The 20,611-nt window shown below is 46.5% G+C and overlaps 1 protein-coding gene across 1 annotated transcript in view; it reads left to right on the top strand.

The window, feature by feature from the left end:
* Positions 1–20,611, top strand: part of CAMTA1 (calmodulin binding transcription activator 1) — a 694,264-nt gene that overhangs the window by 607,704 nt on the left and 65,949 nt on the right. The window contains 4 exon segments of the mRNA XM_031961560.1: positions 18,176–18,200; positions 18,509–18,782; positions 18,984–19,150; positions 19,856–19,971. Coding sequence (XP_031817420.1) covers positions 18,176–18,200; positions 18,509–18,782; positions 18,984–19,150; positions 19,856–19,971 — 582 coding nt within the window.

Raw genomic sequence — 20,611 nt, 5'->3', positions numbered from 1 at the left:
TCCAAAGCAGTGGCCAGCGGGGCCCGCGTGCCAGGCCTGGGGGACAACAGAGGCACCAAGATGGAAACTGGGGTGTCCTGTGTGAGGAGCCCAGAGCTCAGCCTGCCTGAGGGGCGGAGCAGTAACACACTGTGGGCAGGTGGGTGTTGGTGCCTAGGGGAGTTTACATTCTATACTGGGATCAAGGACTTTGAGAACCAGAGGGGACTTTGTGCCCACCCCCAGTCCAACCTATTCTCCAAGGGGGCTCCTCTAGCCTGGTCCAGATCTCCCCAAGAAGGCCACCTCTCCAGCGGCCCATCCCACTGCCCAAATCGCCATGTATTGGGAGTACTTTGCTGATATAAAGCTTACATTTGCTTTTTTGCTTCTCTACCTGTTGCTTCTTGGTTGGAGACATTGGGGACAGTAGTATCATTCTGTATTAATATCAGTTTAATTAGGGGGCCAAAGGAGTCATCACAAACAATTTCCATTCCAAACAGAGTAGGAAGTTCCTTAAGCTAATACACCTTGCATGAGAAATGCCATGCTACAATAGGATGCCAAATACTGGGATTTCTTTGCCATCAGCCTTGTTGCAGTTCAAGGGATAGAACTGCATGTATCACTGTGGGGGATGGTGGGGGGGGATTAGGGACCTAGCCACCGGGTCTTGTTTGCTCTCTGAGTTTATTTTCCTCAACTGGTCAGGGGAGGGCCAAGTGCTTCTTAGACAGCCTGTGGGGATGGAAGCTATCAAAGCTGGGTCTCCATGAAGAGAATGCTTATGTGTGGACTCAACCCTGAGCCTCCCGTTACTGCAGCCCTCTCGGCTGTCCTGAGGAAGTTTTTCTCCTCCTGAGGAGGTCAAAGGACAGGCCGCCCCAGAGCACAGAGAGCAAACCGAGGTCTCCTAGGGAGGCAGAAATCTAGCAGGAGATGCTTCCCACATCTGCAGTGAAGTCCCTACCCAGTCAATTCCTTTTAAAAGTCCTCTACGATCTGGCTCTAGCCTCCCTTTCCAGACTCATTGCCTATTAATTTTCCTGACATTCTCTATGTTCCAGCCAAATTAGACTACAAGGAGCTCCTTAAACTCAGCATTACATTCTTGCCTTTGTGCCTCTAACTTGGCTTCCCTCTCTCTGTCTCTCTCTCCCTGTCTCTCTCTCTCTCATTCACTGTTTTCTGTTTTCTCTCATTCTTTTTTTCTGTCTTTTTCTCTATCTCTCTTTCTCTGTCTCTGTCTCTCTCTGTCTCTGTTTCTTATTTTTTCTCATTCTTTCTTGAGAAAAGATACTGCTCTCTTTCTCTGTTTCTCTCTGTCTCTCTGTCTTTTATTTTCTCTCATTCTCTCATTCTCTCTGTCTCTGCCTTTCTCTCTGTGTCTCTCTGTCTCTGTCTCTCTGTCTCTATCTTCTAAAACTGTCTTTCTGTCAGTCTCTGTCTTTCTCTCCATCTCTCTCTATCTCTGTCTCTCTGTGTCTCTGTCTGCCTCTATCTCCTCCCTTTCTCTTTATTCTTTCTTCTCTTCCTTTCCTCCCCTCCCTTCTTTCCTCCCTCCTCCTCTCCAGCCATAATGAATGGATTTACAGTCAGAATACCTGGGTTCAAACCCTGACCTTAAGCAAGGGCATCCCTGTCTTGGTTCTCTATTTTCAGTAACATGAAAGGGCTGAGTTAAATGGTTTCCAAGCAACTTCCCAACTCTAAAATCTCTGATCCTGTAGAAAGGCACCACTTGACATCACTTGGGGAGCTTCGAGTTGTGTGCAGAGTTGTGATGGCTTCCTCCTCTCTATTCAGACAGGAAATGAAAGCCAGTGGCAGGAAGCCCTGCATGTAACGGAGGCTTCGAGCATTTGAAGAACTAAGAGAGATTAGCCTTGTTCAACTTAACTCCAGGATAAGACAGTGGATAAAAGCTGAAAAGATGCAGCTTTTGGCTTGATGTCCAGAAAAAATATTCCTAATTCTTCCAATTACCCAATGGATTCCTCCTCCTTGGAAGAATTTAAGAAAATTTTGGATGACTTGAATTTATTGGGAATATTAGAAATGCAGGTGGGGGAGGGAAGGAGAGATGCTTATTTACACATGGGTTAAACTTGATGATCTCCGAGATCCCTTTCAACCTTAAGAGCCTGTGATTCTCTATAAAATCTGCCCCACGATCAGCTGTAATCTAGTTGGGGAGTTAAGAACATACACTGGCCCTTACGATGGGCAGGGCAGTGGGATAAACAATAAATTGTCACCAGTAGTTAGAGAGGTAGAAACCGTGGAAAAGGTGGGATTTAAGCTGAGCCTTGGAGGATAGGTGAGATTTCCACAGACAACTCAAGGTATATAATTAAGTGACAGTGTATGTCACAGAGATTGTCAGTAGGGGAGTAGTCCAAAGGTGGGGAGGGGATTTGAAGGCCAAGAAACTAGCTTCTAATCCCAGCTTGGCTACTTATATCCCTGTGCCCTCCAGCAAATTGCCCCCTGAACCTCAGTTTCCTCTTCTGTAAAATAAAAGGACAGGAGCAGATGACCTTCAAGATCTCTTTTTGCCCTAAACTCTATGAGCCTGTGATCAGTGGGGGTCAAGGAAGGCAACATGGCTCTTCCTCCCATGGTTGCGATCAGGCTTGGAAGAAGAGAGAGAGGGGAACTTGGTAGGCTGGAGGGATGAAGGGTAAGTCCCAGGGACCAGAACTGGACCTTCATGGGGGAGTCCAGCTTGACTTGACCAGAGGGGAGGGGATGAGATGCAGAATAGCAGGATTCGCATTGGATGGAGTTGGCTGGGGCCAGGTGGTTCAGGCTCAAAGCCAAGGGGTGAGGGTCCCTGCTGGGGCCAGATGGTTCAGGTTCAAAGCCAAGGGGTGGGGGTCCCTGGTGGAAGATGCCCGGTTACTGATAGAGCCTCTCTGGGCTGCTAGAGCCTGCTTTCTGTCTCCTAATGAGTGCTGATGACTCACGTTGGCTCCTTTATAGACAATTCATGGCACACAGCAACAGGCCCCTGGGGCAGCCCAAAGCAGGAGGGCTTAGGAGCCAGAAGGCCTGGGTTTAAATACCACCTCTGCTCTCTATTGACTTTGGATGCTCTGAGGTGCCCATGTTGTTTCCCCAAGTAGATAATAAAGTCCTCGGGAGCAAAGATTGCTTCGTTTTCGCTCCTGTATTCCCTGAGTCTAGCACACTGCCTGGCACATTACTGTTCCATAATTAGTCCTCTCCTGACTCCTCCTGACTTCATTGGGGTTTGCTTGGCAAAGATGCTGGAGTGATTGGCCATTTCCTTCCCCAGCCCATTTTACAGAAGAAGAAACTGAGGCAAATGGAGCTAAATGAGCTGCTCAGAATCGCACAGCCAGTAGATGTAAGAGGCCAGATTTGAATTCAGGGCTTTCTAACCCCAGGCCTAGCTCTCTATCCCAATGTACCACATAGCTAACCGCTAGGACACAGTGGTACTTAATAAATGCTTACTAATGGATTCATTATTGGTTTGCCCCAGCTCTTGACCAGTTTTGTCCTGTAAATAGTAGTGAATCTGTGGCAAGTCTGAGGAGACCTCCAAATCCCATAGGCAGAGGGGATGAAAGAAGGCCAGAAGCCATATATTCCAAAGCCCTTTCCAAGGCTTTATTCCCTTATGAGGGAGGACAGCAAGCATCTTAAAAGCACCTATTATATTCCAGTTTTCATTTGACTTGCTCAGAACAGAAACTGTATGGAAGTAAAAGAGGAAAAAATCTTCCTGCAGGTTACTTCTGGGTGAAGGAATCACAGAATTTAGTGCTGGGGGGAGGGGTTTTAGAGATTATTTTGTTTAGCCCCCTAAATTTACATATTAGGAAACTGAGGCATCCAGAGGTGAAACAACTTATCCAAGTTAACACAGAGGGAATTAAAAACCCATGCCTTCTGCTTCTGACAAAGCAGGGCTCAAAATCAGCATCATCATAATAGCTAGCACTTAAATAGCACCTATTGTGTGCCAGGCACTGTGCTAAGCACTTTAAAAAATATGGTCTGATATGATCCCCTCAATAATCCCGGGAGGGAGGTACTGTTACTAACCCTATTTACAGCTGAAAAACCTGAGACAAAGAGTTCTCAGGAACTTGCCTAGAGTCACAAGCTCCCAAATGTCTCGGGGAGGGGGAGAAGAGGGTGCCTCAAACTTGGGTCTTCCCAGGACCTAGCTCCCTTATAGTACGGCCTGCGCTTCTTCCTACTGGCAGAGCTTTAGGGGCCTGTTTTAGGCCCAGGGGGCTCGGGAGTCAGGAAGGCAGCTTATATGGTCCCAGGAAAGCTTTTCTGAGCCTCAGTTTCCCCACGTGTCTCCTGAGGATGACAATAATGCCCATAGGGCCCCTTCCCCAGGGTTATCCTGAGACATACATGGGATCAGGGAGCAAAGAGCCTGTCAGACATATAATGCCTGGAAGTGTTGGGCGATGTTAATTCCTCTGCCATCATCCGGGCACCGTTGGGGCCAGAGGCAACGTCCGGGCCCCAGACCTTCCCGTGGCTGCTTGGGGCAGGGGCCTCCCACGGGGAAGACCAGGAGCAGGAAGCTTGCCGCTTTTGCCCTACGCCAGAGCTGTGGCCATGCTGTGCCGCAGATGTGGGAAATGGGGAGGAGGAAAACTCTGGAGACGACAGAAGGGTCTTTGAGAAATTCAAGTCCTGCCTGAAGTTCCCCTGGTTCTAGAGGGGGAGAACCCGAACTGCAGAGACAGAAGTCAAGGAGAAGCCATCCCAGAGAAGAGCAGCCCCCTGGGGAGGCCACCCTCCTTCCTCCCTGGAGGCCTCGGGCAAGACTGTGCCCCCCCTTGGGGACTCTTGTTCAGGGCAGATGGATCGGATGCCCACGGAGGCATCTTCTCGCTCTGGATTCTGCTTTTCTGTGTCCATTTCCTTGGAGTTCAGGGACCCAGGGCTGGGCTAAGCCAGATGTATGAGCTTTAAGCCTCTTCTCTGCCTGGAACCCTGGGCCCAGATGGGCCCAGATGGTCCCAGGAGACAGATTTCCACACTCCTTCCCCCAAGAAGGGGGGTATTGGGTGGAGGGAATTAGAAGATATTGGGGTTACACTTCTAAAGTTGGAGCATCTTGTGATTCATCCTAGAGTGACACAGTGGTGCCAGCTTCAGGAGGAAAAATGGGCTTCTGGGCTTCCTAATGACTGGTTGCTAATCCAAAGAATAAAAGAGATGAGTCCAGAAGGGCAGGAACCCCGCCTGGAAGACCCACTCTATGTAATTATGCCTTAGCTCCTAAGTAAATTAAATTTGACTCTCATCAGCCAGCTTGCGTCATCCTGATCCTGGTCTGCAGCTTTCCAGAATGCAAGAGGTCTAAGGGCCTTTGCAAAATACCAAGAGGAATCCTGTACTTTCTCCAGGGAAGCTTCAGCTGGTCCTGGGGTCTGGGGACCTCCCCCCAAAGCCTCAATCATCCTGGTTTCTCATGTTTGGCCCAGGGATTCTGCCTCCCACACCAGGGATCCAGAATATGCTCTTCCAGGAAGGAACTGGCAATCCAGTCCATTTGGGGGAAGTAATATGCAACTGGGAGAAAAGCTCAGATATCTGGAGCTGAATGGGCCATCTGGCCTAACCCTATGTTTTTACAGAGGGGGAAACTGAGGCCAGAGACTCAAGGTCACCCAGACTGAACAGGCCTGGTCAGGATTTGCCTTCTTTCTCCAAAACTAGCACCCTCCTCAGGAGGCCACATGCCCTTTGAGGCAGAGGACCCAGATTCAAATCCTGCCTCTGATACACACTACCTTATGACCTTAGGTCACCTATTTAAACCCCCTTCATTTCACAGATGAGTAAACTAAACCTCAGAGAAATCCGGCCGCTTGCCCTGGGTCATACATACAAATTTACAAGGGCTGGGTTCAGAACTCAAGTCAGAAGACTTCTAATCCACAGTAGCCGGTATCATTCGATAGAGAGTGTTCCTTGTTAGTCCACGCCATCAGGCTTCAAACAGGCTGGTTTCCGTTTCTTGTTTTTATAAATAGTGGAGCCACAGGTTTTGGAACTACAAGATTACAGAGGGTGTGGTTGATATGAGATTGGGGTTTTTTTTTTTTTCTTTGCCCTTTCATTTTGCTGATAAAATATCCAGCAGTTCTCTAAAACAGAAGAATGTCTGTTATTGGAACAGGAGTGAGTGTGTGTCTTGGGGGCTGGGATTAATAATCCTGGTAAAGACTTTATCTTCTGTGAAGGCCATGGCACTAATCCCCATGCCTTCCCAGGTAGTCACACGCATCAAATTTCAGCTCAGTTCAACAAGAAATAAGATTAAATGAGAAATTCCAAGAGAGCTCATCTACTAAGGTGATTTTGCTAACATATTATTTCAATTACCTTGTTAAATTGCTCACTCCTGCCTGTGCCGTTCTGTAAACTAACCTGCCTCCCATCTCTATCTCGCAAATGGCCCCCCTGACTCAAGCAATGTTCTTTTCCAAAGACAGGGAAGTGCACTCTTGATATCTTCCATTTTGCAATATCGGAGTCAGAAGCCGTTCCATTCATGGCCCTGGCGTGTCAGAGCCTCCCGAAACCTCACCCCTCCAGGACTGTCTCCCCTCCTCTGGGGCCAGGGTCTTGGTGATGAAATAGCCGGACTCCAGACATCCCCACTGCAGGTCTCCTCACTGACCAGGCACCCTCTTCTGCCCTCCTGTCCTACCAGGAACGGAAACCAGGAAGTAACCGAGTGTAGAAATGGGGCCAAGGGAGCAGAAGAAGGAGCAGAGAGCAGCGCTCCTTAATAATTCACATTTTTTGAGTTATGAAAAATGGAAGCCAGTGATACAACTTTCAGCCATTTTGTACAAGAGGTGAATAATTCAGTGTAATTTTTAGGCCATAAAAAATGCATGGACTTTATCGTTTTATAAAATAGATCATATTTGCTCCTGCACCTGAAGGCCTGGTTGAGGTAACTCAGGGACCCCACCACAGGAACTGAAGTGAATTCTTCACTCTCAGTGGGGACCAAGAGACAGCATTGATTGGAGCTGCTTCAGACCACTCAAGATGGTTTGGTAGATGCTGCAAAAAGCCATCAGCAGTGCCCCATGTCGTGGTAATTACAGGCTTCCGCCCCACTTACTGCATTCCCATAGTGCTCTGGGGCTGCCCATTTTAAAAGCTTTGAGGTTCTCAAAAGAATCCAGCTAGCTCCAGTCCCCCCTCAGCCCAGCCTAAGCAGAGCCTTAAGAGGATGAACCTTCGGGGTACTCTTCCTGTTGAGGTGTGAGAGATATAGATGAGACCTAAAGAGGAAAACCAGAGAGTATAGAAAGAATTGAGCTTTTAAATACATTTTTAAAAAAAATTTAGAAATCATTCTTTCTCCTGGCTTTCTTGCTTTTTTTTTTTTTTTTTTTTTTACTGCTGGTGAGAAAGTGAGTGGGAGCCCATTTATATTTGGTTAAAGATGCTGGCACCATTCCAAGCCACTTGAAAGTGAGTTTAAAACAAATGGTGTCATTGAAAGTTCTTTTCCTTGCAGAGGAACATCTCACTTTAGCATTAGAGACAAGTGTAATTTGGTGGATGTTCACGTGTCCTAATGAACATCTCTCTTCTCAGCTCTATATGTAACAGAGCCAAACAAACAATTTAATGGTTCTCAGAGTGAGTCCATATAATATCCATTACTTGTGTCCTGGAGTGCCTACTATGTGTCCGGAAAATTCTAGGTGCTGAGAAACAAATGCTTGAGGAATTTTGAAGAATAAGATTAAAATAGATCAGGTTGGCAATGCATGATGGGAGTAAAAAAAATGGGTTGGTCATCTGTCCAGTACATTCAGCCATCATCCTGGGAAGTAGGTTATCATGTATGGAGGTGTTCCTGCAGGTGCTATAACCTCAATTATGAAGACCCAAGAAAGTTCTTGTCACCAAAGTAACATAGTTTAACACGAGAAACCCAGATTTTATCAGTGGAGATGTTATCATAGCTATTAACCCCTGCTTCCTTGCTGCCCCCTAAGGATCATGGGACCTTCCTTCCCATTGGACTTGCAGCTGAAGTCCTCCAAATGTGTTGTCTCCTTCATAAGAATGTGACCCCCTTGAAAGTAGGAACTGACTTTCTGATCTGTCGGTATCCCTAGGCTTAGCACAGTGCTTTGCACTTAGGAAGAACTTAATAAATGCTTTTTTCATTCATTATTCATGAGTGATGACAGAGGAACAGCCAGAGGGTTCCATTGAGGTTTTCTCAGGATCAGGAGAAAGGGAGGAAAGACTCCAGCTCATTGTTCTTGTAGCAAACAAAGAACCTTGTTCCTGCAGTGAGCTTTTGGGAGGACACAGGCAAGGGCCTAAGAGGTGGGCAAGAATGGGTGGCTTTGGCTCTGCAAGAAAAGAGGAAGCGCTGTGTCAGTGAGGTCACATATTCATCAGCATAAACACTGAAGATGCAAAGGCAACAATGGACTAGGCAGGGGATACCTGCCCTCAAGGAGCTTCCATTCTCCTGGTGGACACAGAAGTAAATACAAAATAATTTGTATTTATTGAATAAATTTATAAATACAAAAATCATTTCAGAAGGGAGAGCTCTAACAAGTGACTGAGAGGACAGGGAGCCAGGAAAAACATTTGAGCACTGTTCTTCAAAGAAAACTAGGCAATCTGAGAGGCAGCCAAAGGGAGAAGGGAGACCCCATAAGATAAGTCTTGGTGAGACCTTTGTGCCTTTCCCTGAAGAAGTACTGAAAATTTCAAACATTTTAGCACCTGGGATGCATGAAAACTCACTGCAAGTTACATATGTCAGTTCCTCCTTTCCACAAGGAGCCTGTGATGTCGATCACTTCTAAATATACTTAAGGATGAAAATAACGCTTTCCTTTTGGTTACCCATCTTAAATGTCAGCCTCATGGGAAATGACTGTGACGTGACAGGTTTGATCCCAATCTTAATGACGGCAGCATTTATTTTTTTTTTTTTTATTTTTAGGGACTAATCAACTTCCATGGAAAGGGAACTCTAAAGCAGTTCATTTATGCCAGCACTTGACCTTTAGACAGTATTTGTCAAGTGGGTGGATTCCAAATGGTTTCCATGTATGTCTGTGCAACTCCTGCTTCCCTTGGTACTTGGGAAAGGAAATGTCCACTTCTTTTTGCAATTTGATCAGAACTAATGAAATACTGCACATAAAGTGTTTTGCAAATCTGAAAACATAATTGAGAGGTTTTGTTTTTTGTTTTTTGTTTTTTGCTCTGGACCTAGGATTTCATTAGAGAATTAATTCTTGATCCTGTATTTTCTATTTGATTTTATTCTGTGATTTTATTCTATGATCATATTCTGTATTCCAATAAAACCAAAGCCTTTTCTCTATCTCTAAGTGAAAAAACTCATGTGTGCAAAAGTTCCATCTCCTCTGTCTCTGAAATTAGGCATAAGCTTTCCCACCATGACTGTTAGTTAAAGAAAACTTCTGTTCTCAATAGGCTCATAAAACATTATATTAGCATTTCCTGCAGGGTTTGTGTCCTTGAGAAGGATAACTGAACTAATTGACCTTGTCCCATCTTTTTAAAAGATGGTCTTATTTAATCCCCAGGCACCAATTCTTTTGCATACCTGGGTCTTTATCAGTGACCTCAGGATGCAGCTGGGATCCCTTCCTTAGGCATAGAGAGGTGGTCTCCATCCCACATTCTTTATGCTATAACCACTTTCTTTATTTAATGTAACCAATCATGATCCCTCACCCCTGTGACACCAGCCAGTTATATGTTCTTTGTTCTTTCCTTTGTACAAAGCTTCTAAAAATGAGTTGCATCTTCAATTCAGGGTCTTCTGGCCAGAGATAGAGAGTGTCATTTGGCCCATTTTTTATTAATAGGTTTAGTAACCTATTAATAAACTGTTATCATTCTTGGAGAATTGTCTCAATTTATCTTTTGGTAAGATTCACATACTACAGGTATAACAAAATCCCAGAGAGGAAATTCCTTCTACTAATAGATTAGCACTTTCTTTGTAACCCTGTGTTTCTTAGAGAGTTTCTTGAGGTTCTGGGAGGTTAAATGACATCTCTGGTCACACAGCCAGTATGTGTCAAGAGGCTGGATTTGAAGCCAGATCTCTCTGACTCTGCCCTGAAACTCACCTCATTCCTCCCCCCACCCCATTCCCTCTACATTTCACCAGACTGACTCTCTGTTATTATGGCTATTCCACCACCGCCCAGTGCCCTCAGACAAAAACATCTAATGTTCATTTAATGATACCAGTTCAGGAATGGGGGGGGGGGGGATTTAAGCAGACAATAAAAAGAACACTTATAATTTAAGATCTTTTTATGTGAAGTCCTAATTACTTTATATGAATATATGCGATTTTTATTCCAACAGAAATGTGTTGAGTAGGGTGTTTTTCAGGAGGATTTAGAAACCCAGGGCCATTGCCTAAGTGGGATACTTCAGGAAAATCTATTGACTTCTCTAAAGAGGCTCCCATCTAATTACCAGGATCCACACAGGCAGATCATATGTACATATATTTTTTCTCTTCCCCTTCCCTTCCCCATACTTATGTTATTACCACCATAACAAGTTCTGATAATTTTCCAGACAGAAATATGCAATTTCTTTTCCCCCATACATTACTTCCTCCATTGATGGGCTGCTTTTATTTTCTTTGTTAAGGAGAATGCTATTCAATTTAACATTCTTTAAGCATCCACTGTGTGCCATTGGGCCAAACACTAAGGATATTAAAACAAACAAACAAAAGACCCTAGCCTCTGTTCGCAAGAAGCTTCAGATCTCCTGGAACATAGGTCTCAGGACTCACAGTCAATGTGCTTTCTATCACACTCACTACATCATGATGCCTTAGCTCCAGAGCAGTTTTACATAGAACACAAGAGAAGGGACAAGAGGAGTTTCCTTGATGCTTAGGGAAGGAGAAGGACCAAAGAGCAGAGGATGGAGAAAAGCCAATCTAAGTTTCTCTTTTTTGCTGTTACAATCTAATTTAAGGGGGAAAAATTAAATTCCAATTATGTTCATAGTGACAAGCTAGATAAAATGAAATGATAAAATGAAAAACCCTTTAAGGGCTTGTGTTATGATATAAGATGTACAGAGATGTAGACATAGGTTATATAGATATGATTATTTGAGGCAGGAGTGAGCATTAACAACTAGACAGATCTAGAAAGGTTTCCTATAGGAGGTGATACCTCAGCTGTGCTTTGAAAAACACCATTCATTCCAAGAGAGGAAGTATAGAGGAGAGGTGAGAAAATCAATAAATGAATGAATGAATGACAAGGCATCCATTAACCACTCTCTACACGCAAAGCACTAGAATTACAAATAAAAAAGTAAGGCAGTGTCTCTATCAGGGAGAGCCCATCCTAATGGGAGGAAGACAACATTTGTTAGCAATTTCAACTTCAAGTCAAATGAAAGGATCCCATGGTCTTTTGCATGCAACAGCAAAGCAGATGGAATATTCTTTTTCTTTAATGTCATTTCTGCAGAGAACCTCAGTCATTTCTGGTGTTAACCATTTGATAGTACCAAACCCTCACAAAAACTGCCAGAATTTTATTTTCTGGGTCTTCCGTAGCTCTGGATGCTATGGAGGCTGAGCCTCTGGTACCTGCCCAAGATGCTGCCAGATTCCATCTCCAAGGAATTGCTTCTGGACTGGGCCGTGAGCAGGGTTTGTGGTTGCCACTGCCAGGACTCTTGGGCTTGCCTGATCAGTGGGGACAGTTAGTAAGTGCTTGGTGTTGGTAGTGGTAAAGAAAAAGGCTGTGCTCTCTGCAGTGATTTTTCCCCTAAAAAGATGGCCACAGAACCCAGGCTGAAAGCAGAGCTAGTAGTCATAGGGAGCCTGTTATTCACAAGGATCTTTGATTCAGGCTCCAAGACAATCTTCATCGGGATCTTAGGGGAGATAGTAGTTGAGATGGTATTCTTTCTTGCATCAAATTCTCTGATATTTACATACAAGTCCATGTTGAATCCTCAAATAGAATATAAGCTCTATGAGGGCATAAACTGTCTTATCTATCCTCAGCATCTAGCACAGTCCATTGAACTTAATAATAATGGTTGTTAAAATATAGTGAATCAAATTGAATTCATGAATGGGATGGGCTAGATGCATTGTTAAGGGCCCAGTGATTGAGATTTCCATGATTCTATGACTGATCTTCACCCACCAGTCAGTTTGAGTTCAGAGAATGGAAAATCACTTCAATATTATACTAATCAAAACATAATTAGGATGGTCATGGCTCTCACCCACATCCCTACACCTAGAAAGTCCTGACCTCATTACAAAACAAAAAAAGTGACTGTTGGATTAGCTAATATTTTGCTACTTTTCATTTTCCCCTGGGGGCTAGCAGAGATCATAGTCAATAACTACCCATTTTCCACCAGGGCAATGATTACATGTTTATGTCCTGAGTCTGAAACACTGGAGTGGTCCAGGTTCGGGCTGGCCCAGAATAAAGACTATAATGATGAAGCTGGTGGGATGGTTGGGTGGTGCATTGTCTTTCATTTGTTCTGGCCTGGATGGTGTTCTCTGAGTCACTTTTTTCCCAGTCCACAGTCAAGTATTTCATCCTTCCCTTTTCCTCCCAAGTCTGTGCAGTCAGTGTTTATCCAGTGTGGCTCTATGGATTCAGATTGCTTCAAAAAGCCCTTCTCTTGATCCCTGCTTGTTTAAGGCTATTAATCACCTTAACCCAGACTCTTAATGGATCTTTCTCAGTTGGTTCTGCTGAAACACAGGAGAGAATGATTCCTTTTGTGTGGCTCCTTTCAGCTCTCAAAGACCATAATCCATCAATGGCTGGCTTTGAATTTGGGCAAGCCTCACCTCTCCTTTTTAGAATCCATAATTCTGTAATGCTGGAGAAACTGAGGCAAGATAGAGATTAAATAAATTAATAATTTATTTAAAGGGAGAGATTTACTGGGACCAAATGGATCCATAGTTTGGTCCCAGGGCTGAATGAGACTATCATCTCCAAGAATCCAGCAAACAATGAGAGTTCTCAGTGACCTATATACACATGGCTCAGACTCAGGGGGTATACTGAGGCAAGGGCAGAGTCCCAGTGCTGAGAGCGGGAACAGGACTCTGACAGGGTGGGGTGAGCCACCAGAGATGGGGAGAGGCATCTTGATAAAACAGTATCTGATATTCTGATAGCTTGGGATGGGGACAGGCATTCTAATATTCTAAAACATAACATCTTTTATCCTTATCAAATATTCTGATAAAGAGGGAGGGGAGGTTTTGCAGGACTGAGCTTTGAGCTGACAATTATAAACTGAAACAGAACAATTAGAAAAACTGAGTCAGGACTTGGTCAGGATAATTAGGGAAACTGAGTCAGGACAATAAAAGAGAACTGTGGCTTCAAGGTTTGTTTCAGGTATTCTCCTAAAGGAGGAAAAAGATGCTTTCCGCATAAATAGCTTTGTTTTTACATATTAGTTTTATCCTGTCCGTAGATTGTTAAGTTTCTAGAAGGTAGGGGTGTTTCTGTTTTTGTATTTTCAAAACCTAGCACAGAGTATTGCATATAGTAGGCATTAAATAAATACTTCTTGATTGATGACAAACAAGCAAAATTTTTTTTCCCAAAAAACTCACAAACGATAGATTTTATCATTTTTGCTATTTTGACTGTTCTAGTGGGTGTGAGATGGTATGTTTCATCCTATTTTTAAATTATGTCACACAACTTGAAAAAAAATATTATTTGTTTTCCTGGCATTCCCTGGATAGGTAGAAAATTACCATCAATAGGTTAGTAGGTTGGCTTTCTTGTTGTCATGGGGGCTTTTAAAATGGAGAAACATCTGTTTATAGATCTTCGGAATCTCACAAACATGTCTATCTTGCAAACTGTAATTTCTACTTCTCTACTAGCTCAAATATTGTCTTTGCAATTTGAAGTGAATTGAATTGATATTACCTAATTTCATCTTTCTGTTATGTGGCATTGATAGTAAGTCTAACCAAAAAAAGATTATTAAATGTGCCAGGCACTGGGGACACAAATAGAAAAGACTGGTAATCCTTTTTCTCAAAGAATTCACATTCTACTGGCTAGTAAAGGTCCATCGCTCAAACACACACACCCCTCATCAGAGAATTTTCTATACTGGTTTCTTAAACAAATTTTATCTAAATCTACATAGTATGCTCATATCATTTGCTCCCTGCTATTAAAATGCAATGGAAAAAAATACATTAATTAAATTTAAAATGGCAGAGCTACATCTACAGTAGGACACCAACATGTGAGGAGAAAGATGTGATGCTGTCATTGGGAAGATTTCTCTGATCAATGGGAAGATCACTGTCCCCTTATCTTAAGATTCTTCACTTGTATCCATTCTCCCAGTCCTATCCTGACAAGAGTCAACTCTCCTCTGTGGTCCCTCCCCACCTCAACAGAATTTGCTTCAGTTTTTTGCCTCTTAGTATTAGAGACAGAGTCAATTATGTTTCCAAACGTGCACTGTAAAACTGGCCAGTCTGGATTTATCAGATTGTGTCATATACTTTCCCATAAGGGTGATTTGTATTATTATACTATTAATGGGCTAGTCTGGCTTTGTGTAAGTCCACTCCTTTTGTGGGATGTTTTAGGACCAACCAAGTAAATTTCTGGAGTATTTCCCAGAATTTCCCCAATAGCTTATATTACCCTTAAATTACCACAAGTTATTGATATTTTCTTTAGAGGTTACTTTTCTTCCTTCCAGGTTAAAAAAATGACTGAAAGGCACTTGTGTGGTCCAAGCTAATTATTAGAGCACAGACTTATTGCTGGATTTCTAACATACTTGAACAATTCAAAGAAGAAAAATCGGCTCCTTGACAAGTCTATCTTATACATAGTTAGCAAGAGGAGCTCCCAGATTGGATGTCATTTATTCCACTTAAAGTAAATCTGATGAGTCCTTCCCATGGATTCTGATTAACTAAAGCAGGATGGACCTTGCAATGAGGCAAAAGAAGTTGTCCCTAGCAGATGAGCAGTGATAGTTACAGGTGCTAGTGTGTTACATTAATCTCCTTCCTTCCCTATCACTACCCTCATAACTAACTGTGATTTGATTCGCCAGTAGCTGTATTGGAGGGTAGAGTGATCCACTGGAAAAAAGATTAGTGTATAAATAGACCCTGGCTCCCATCATCGGGGATCAAAGACTGTAAACTCTGCCACTCTCCTCATCACTCTCAGGGCCAGGTTCCTTGTACTGTGCAATGAGTATATTTTCCCCTTCCTTAAGACTCTTTGATGAGCGCAGATTAGGAACCTTGGATGAGCAGAGGTCATGGGACCAGGATCGATTCCACCATCCAATAGGAGGCTCAGAACAAACAAGAAATTGGTACTCGAAATTTGAATCATCTGCCACCTGAAACTGCTCAGTGAAATGTTTGATTTGGAAAGCGAGCTAGATATAGAGTTCAGATCTTGGGTCTCTAAGGTAATATTGCTTCCGATTCTGTCTCTGTCATTTACTGCCTGTGGAGTGTTGGGTAGATCTATTCATTTCTCTGGCCCTCAGCTTCTTTTCCATTAAAAAAGGAAATGAGGGGTTTGGAATAGACAGAAAGAAATTGATAATTTAAGTGCTAAGAATACAAATACAGACAAAACAGTTCCTGCTCTTAAGTAGTTTACATTCTAATGGGGGAAGATGTGACATAAAGGATGCTATAAAGAAGTGAGGGTAAAGATTAGGATGATGGCTAGAATGGCTGGTTCTTATGGAAGAAGGAAAATGAACCTGATAGCCAAAATACTGGTGATATTGTAAGAAAACGATCAGGAATGAATCTCTGAATTTTCTTGAAGTTCTAAATTTATAACCTGTAACCAAAAAAGGATGCAGGAATCCTGGAAAGGGGAAGGCTCCAGGTTCCATTTAATTCTCTGAGCATACAATCAGCAGAACAAAAATTTCTAAATTATTGAATCTTCCTATTGGTTTGTGGCTAATGGCAGATGACATCTCAAGGCTATTCTTGCCAGACTTCGCCCTCCCAGTTGGTCCCAGCAGCTCCCATTCAGGTCTGGGGTCTGGCAGAATGGCAGAGATAAACAGTGGCCTAATACTACTTAGTGTCAACAATGTGCTCAATCTGGAAAGAGTTTTAGATTTGTAATCTGAAGATCTGGGTCTGAATCCTTAATAGCGGCATGACCTTGGGCAAATGATCCAAACTAAAGTGGGCTTTAGTTTCCTCCTCCATAAAATAAGAGGATAGGACTAAGTGACCCCCCAATATTCTTTTCAAGTTCCAGACTGATCTTTAGTGAGCATGGGCAATGATCTAAAATTCCAGAAGCTTGTTCCATGGTCTATAAAATTACCATTGCTAAGGAAAGAGCTACACAATCTCAGAATTTGGCCAGTGGAAGGACCCAAGGATTTGGGATCAGGAGAAGTGATGTAACCATCTCAATTCTGCTACTCATCACCTTTATGACTTTGGAGAAGTGATTTCAGAGTTTTGGACCACCATTTCTTCCCCGTCTAAAACCAGATGAGATGGACCAGAATGTTTCCAATTCTAAAGCTATAGGATCTCCTGGCAACTAACAGTCTATGTAATTCTATGGCAGTTATCTATAAATACAAAATGCTTCATTATTGGAGGTAATTTCCAGTATGGAAACTCCTTCCACTGGTACTGATCAGCAGTTCTCTGTAATTTCATTGTCTGAGAGAATTTCTTGGAATTCAGAATTGTGCTGATTTGTTCACAGTCATGTAGGTATAAATGTCAGAGGGAAGACTTGAAACTCGGTTTTTCTGACTCCTGAGACCATTCCACCAGGCCACACCGCCTCTCTACATGGCAGAGAATTAAAAGTATGTCAGAAAGTTGTGTATTCATAGCATCACAGATCTAGGATTGGAAAAGACCTGGAAGGCCGTCTAGAGCCACTTTCCTGTTTTAAAGGTGAGGAAACTGGGGCCATTGTGGAGCATTTCATTTTGGAATAAGTGCAAAAGATTGGTATTGTGGTCAGGAAAGACTTCATGAGGACCTGGAAATCAGCAGCATTTGGGTAGGCAAATGTACGAGAAGAGAGAAAAACAGTAAGTGGGAAGAAAAATGGGCAGAAAGCTCATGGTTAGTTTGGCTGATAGTAAGCAGACCAATCTGACAGGAGAAGTGGGATACTATTGGGAGAGAAGTCTGGAAAAGTCAGTTGGGGACAGTTTGTAGAGGGCCTTGAATGCTGAGCTAAATAGTTCGGACCTCTTTTCGTAAGCAGTAAGGAATCACGGAAGATTCCGTCTTTAATGGGACCTGGCTCTAGTCCCACACCAAGAAATGGTTCCCCTCAGCCTCGGTGCGGGGGCTTGCCCCTCTGAGCTCATCCTCTCTGCTGTGTTTCTGGGCTTTTAGCTGGGGCCACAACCGCCCTCCCTCAGCTTCCTGGGGTGCTGTCCTCAGTTCTGAAGCGTCCTGGGACGGCTCCCTCTTGCCTTGGACCTCTGGTTCTGTCCTCTGGCCCTCTCTCCTCCTCCCCTGCGGTAGCCTCTTCCCCGCCTCCTGCTAGTCTCCGCCACTAGCTCACACACATATACGCCCTGTCCCCCATCTCTGTTTCTCCCTGCCTCTCGCTCTCCGCAGAGCAGGGCTCCTCCCGCGGCTGCATTGCAGGCTCCGCGGACAGGCGGCGCCGGATGGGAGGGGGGAAGGGAGGCAGGGCCAACAAAGGCACCCCCCCTCCCAGAGGAGAGGCGTGGGGAGGGAACAGGACTGCAAGGGAGGGGAGTGAGGTGACCATGACTCTTGGGGCTGCCCGGGGCGAGCCGCGAAGCCCTGGGGAGGGGAGGGATGCTCAGGAGGGGCAGAGAGGAGGAGGGCTGGGGAAGCAATCAGGTGGGACCCGACCACGCAGGCTGAGCCAGAGACCGTTCTGAGTGCCTAGATCGGGGGACACGGAAGGATGGGGGAGGGGCGGGTGGAGGGCAGGAACGCCCCACTGAGCTGCAGAGGGGAATGAGGAAAGAGGGCAAGTCCGTAAGCGGGACCGGGAGGGCTCGCACACGGAGACAGTAGCGGAAAAGAGTATACGCGTGGAACCCCTGTGCCGTGTCCTGGCCCCCACAGGGGCTCGAAGCGACACTGGGCTCAGGTGAGCCCTGTGGGGCCTTAGGAACGGGGCCCCGGTGGCAGAACGGCATGATGCAGGCCTTCCTCTCGCTGACGAGAGCGCCACGGCTGTGGCTCCTCCACGAGGGGGGGACTTGAGGAGGGAGAAGAGCGAGGGGAGCTGGGCCTGGGCTAGGGGAGACAGGCAGTTTGAGCCACGGGTGTCCTGGATGTGCCCAGAGCGGTCCGGGATTAATGGGAAGTAGGGATGCTCGGAGAAGCGTCGGAGTCGTTGTGCCTCCCCTCCCCTCCCGTCCCTCTCCTCCCTTCTCCTCCCCTGCGGGAGGCCAGGCGCCCTCCGCGCCGCACAGCCCCGAGCCCGCGCCCTGCGGACTCAGGGGGCGCAGTGCCTGCTCAGTCCCGGCTCTGCCAGAGCTTCAGGCGCCCGGACGCCTGCCTCTCCTCGGATCCTGGTGACGTCACGGCCACTCCCACCTCCGGATTTGCCGAGGCAGCTGAGGAGGCGGGGCTGTGGCGAGTGAGCTCACCGCTGCGGCCCACCATTGGCCGGAGCAGCGCACACGGCTGTGGCGGGGAGACAACGCTGCCCCAAGCCCGTAGCCCTGTGAGTCGGTCCGGCTGCGGTGTGCGGAACTGAGCGGGCTCGGGGCTGGACTGGGCTGGGCTGGGCTAGGAAGAGGGGAGGGCTGCACATTCCTGCAGCTGTGCTTTACGAGTGTGTGTGTGGTGTGTTTGTGTGGGCGTGCGTGCGCGCGTGCGAGGGGGCCTGCGTGCTTCTGACAGTGGGAGGAAAAGGTGTCTCGAGTGTCCTGGAGAGTTCGAGGGGCGTGTTGTGGACGGGCGCAGCGTGCCAGGGGTGTGCGCAGGGCGGGGAGAGGGGGTGAGTATTGTGTCCCGCGGCTGGGGTCTGGTGGCGAGGGCGCGAGTGTGTAACGAGGGCGAGGAGATGGCTGTCTCTGAGAGGGTGCCATCGTAAGTCATTGTTATTGGTGTAGCTGTGGTGGCGGGAGGGGGCTTCTGAGGTGTTTACTGTGTGCGGGGCTGTGTGCGTGCTGGGGTCCAAGTGAAGGGGGGGGCGTATTTGAGGGGTACTGTTGGGAGGACAAGCTTTGGGAGATTTCTGGAAAGGCTCGTGTGTATTTGGGGGTGTCTCAAGGCGTGTGTTTTGGTGAGCCTGTAATGGGTGTGTTTGGGGAACGCTAAGTGTTTTTGGAGGTGTCAGCATAAAAGCTGTGTGTCAGGTAATCGTTATAAGTAGTATTTTCGAGGAGTCCGAGTGAGAGTTGTATCCCTGTAGGGGCGTCAGCGTCAGGGGTGTAGATTTTGGGGGTGTCAGCTTAAGGTTGTGTTGGGGAACCATGTAAGGAAGGGTGTATTTGGCTTGGGTTGAGGCGGCGGGGAGTAACATTTGTGTGTTTTCGGGGGGGAGCAGGTTAAAGGAGTGTTTTGGTATCGTGTGCATGTAAGGAGGTGTTTGGGGGGAGCGGGAGGTTTGGGGGTTCAGGAGTCAGCCTGTGAGAGAAAAAAAGCAAGATGCCAGGAGGAGGGGGCGGCGGTGAGAGTCTGTGAACGCTGCGAGTGTGTGTGCGTGTCAGCCTGATGGCGTGAGTGCGGCTGACGGCTGCTTGTTTTTGTTTTGAAAGCGCAGTGAGATTGTGGCGGGCTTTTCTGAATGAGCCTTCCTCTCCCTCCGCGCTCCTCCCCACCCCTTCGCTCCCCGTCCGTCCCCACCTGGCTCCGCTCGGCTCCGCTCCCGAGGTACCCCGCCTTGGCCCCCGCGGGGCCGGAGTCAGGTTCGTCTAGCTCTTCCGCTTGGTGCTGGGGGGCCCCGGGGGCTCTGGGGGGAGGGGAACCTTTCCCCCGCTAGGCTGGGCTGGGCCGGACTGGGTTGGGCGGTACGGCACCGCAACGCAGCGGCCCGACACTGGCTTGCGCCCGCCCGTGCGTCAGCCCAGCCCCGGCGCGCCTCGGCTCCGGCTCCTGCCGGGCTCGGGCTCCCGGCCCCGGCCCGAGCTCCTGCTCGCGGCCAGGCGCCATAGCCCTCACTGCACCAGCGCTGCCCCCGCCGCCGCCTGGCCTGTGAGTGTGGCTGCGATTGCCCACGAAATGACTCGGGGCAGGGCAGTTGAAGAAGACTGGCTTTCCCGGGACGCCGAGCGAGCTGAAAAGCGACTGAAGCTTGTTTTTAAACTTGAGCGTTCCGAGTGCCCGCGACGTGAAAAGTCGAGTTCCGAGAATGAATGAAGGTTTGGCCGGACTGACTATGGGCTTGGTGTCTGGGAGCCCGCGAGAATAGAGAAGTTCTGGGTCTGACCCCACGCACTTAGAAGACAGACTTTGTCTTATCAATTTCCTTCGCTTTCATTGACCGATTCTGTTCTGTTTAGCCAGCCTCAGGACAGAGTAAATATGTAGATGAATCCAATTGTAGGA

The sequence above is a fragment of the Sarcophilus harrisii genome, chromosome 3 (assembly GCF_902635505.1).
Source record: "Sarcophilus harrisii chromosome 3, mSarHar1.11, whole genome shotgun sequence".
Lineage (NCBI taxonomy): Eukaryota > Metazoa > Chordata > Mammalia > Dasyuromorphia > Dasyuridae > Sarcophilus > Sarcophilus harrisii.
Note: the sequence above shows the minus strand (reverse complement) of the source record. Positions and strands in the feature narration are given on the sequence as shown.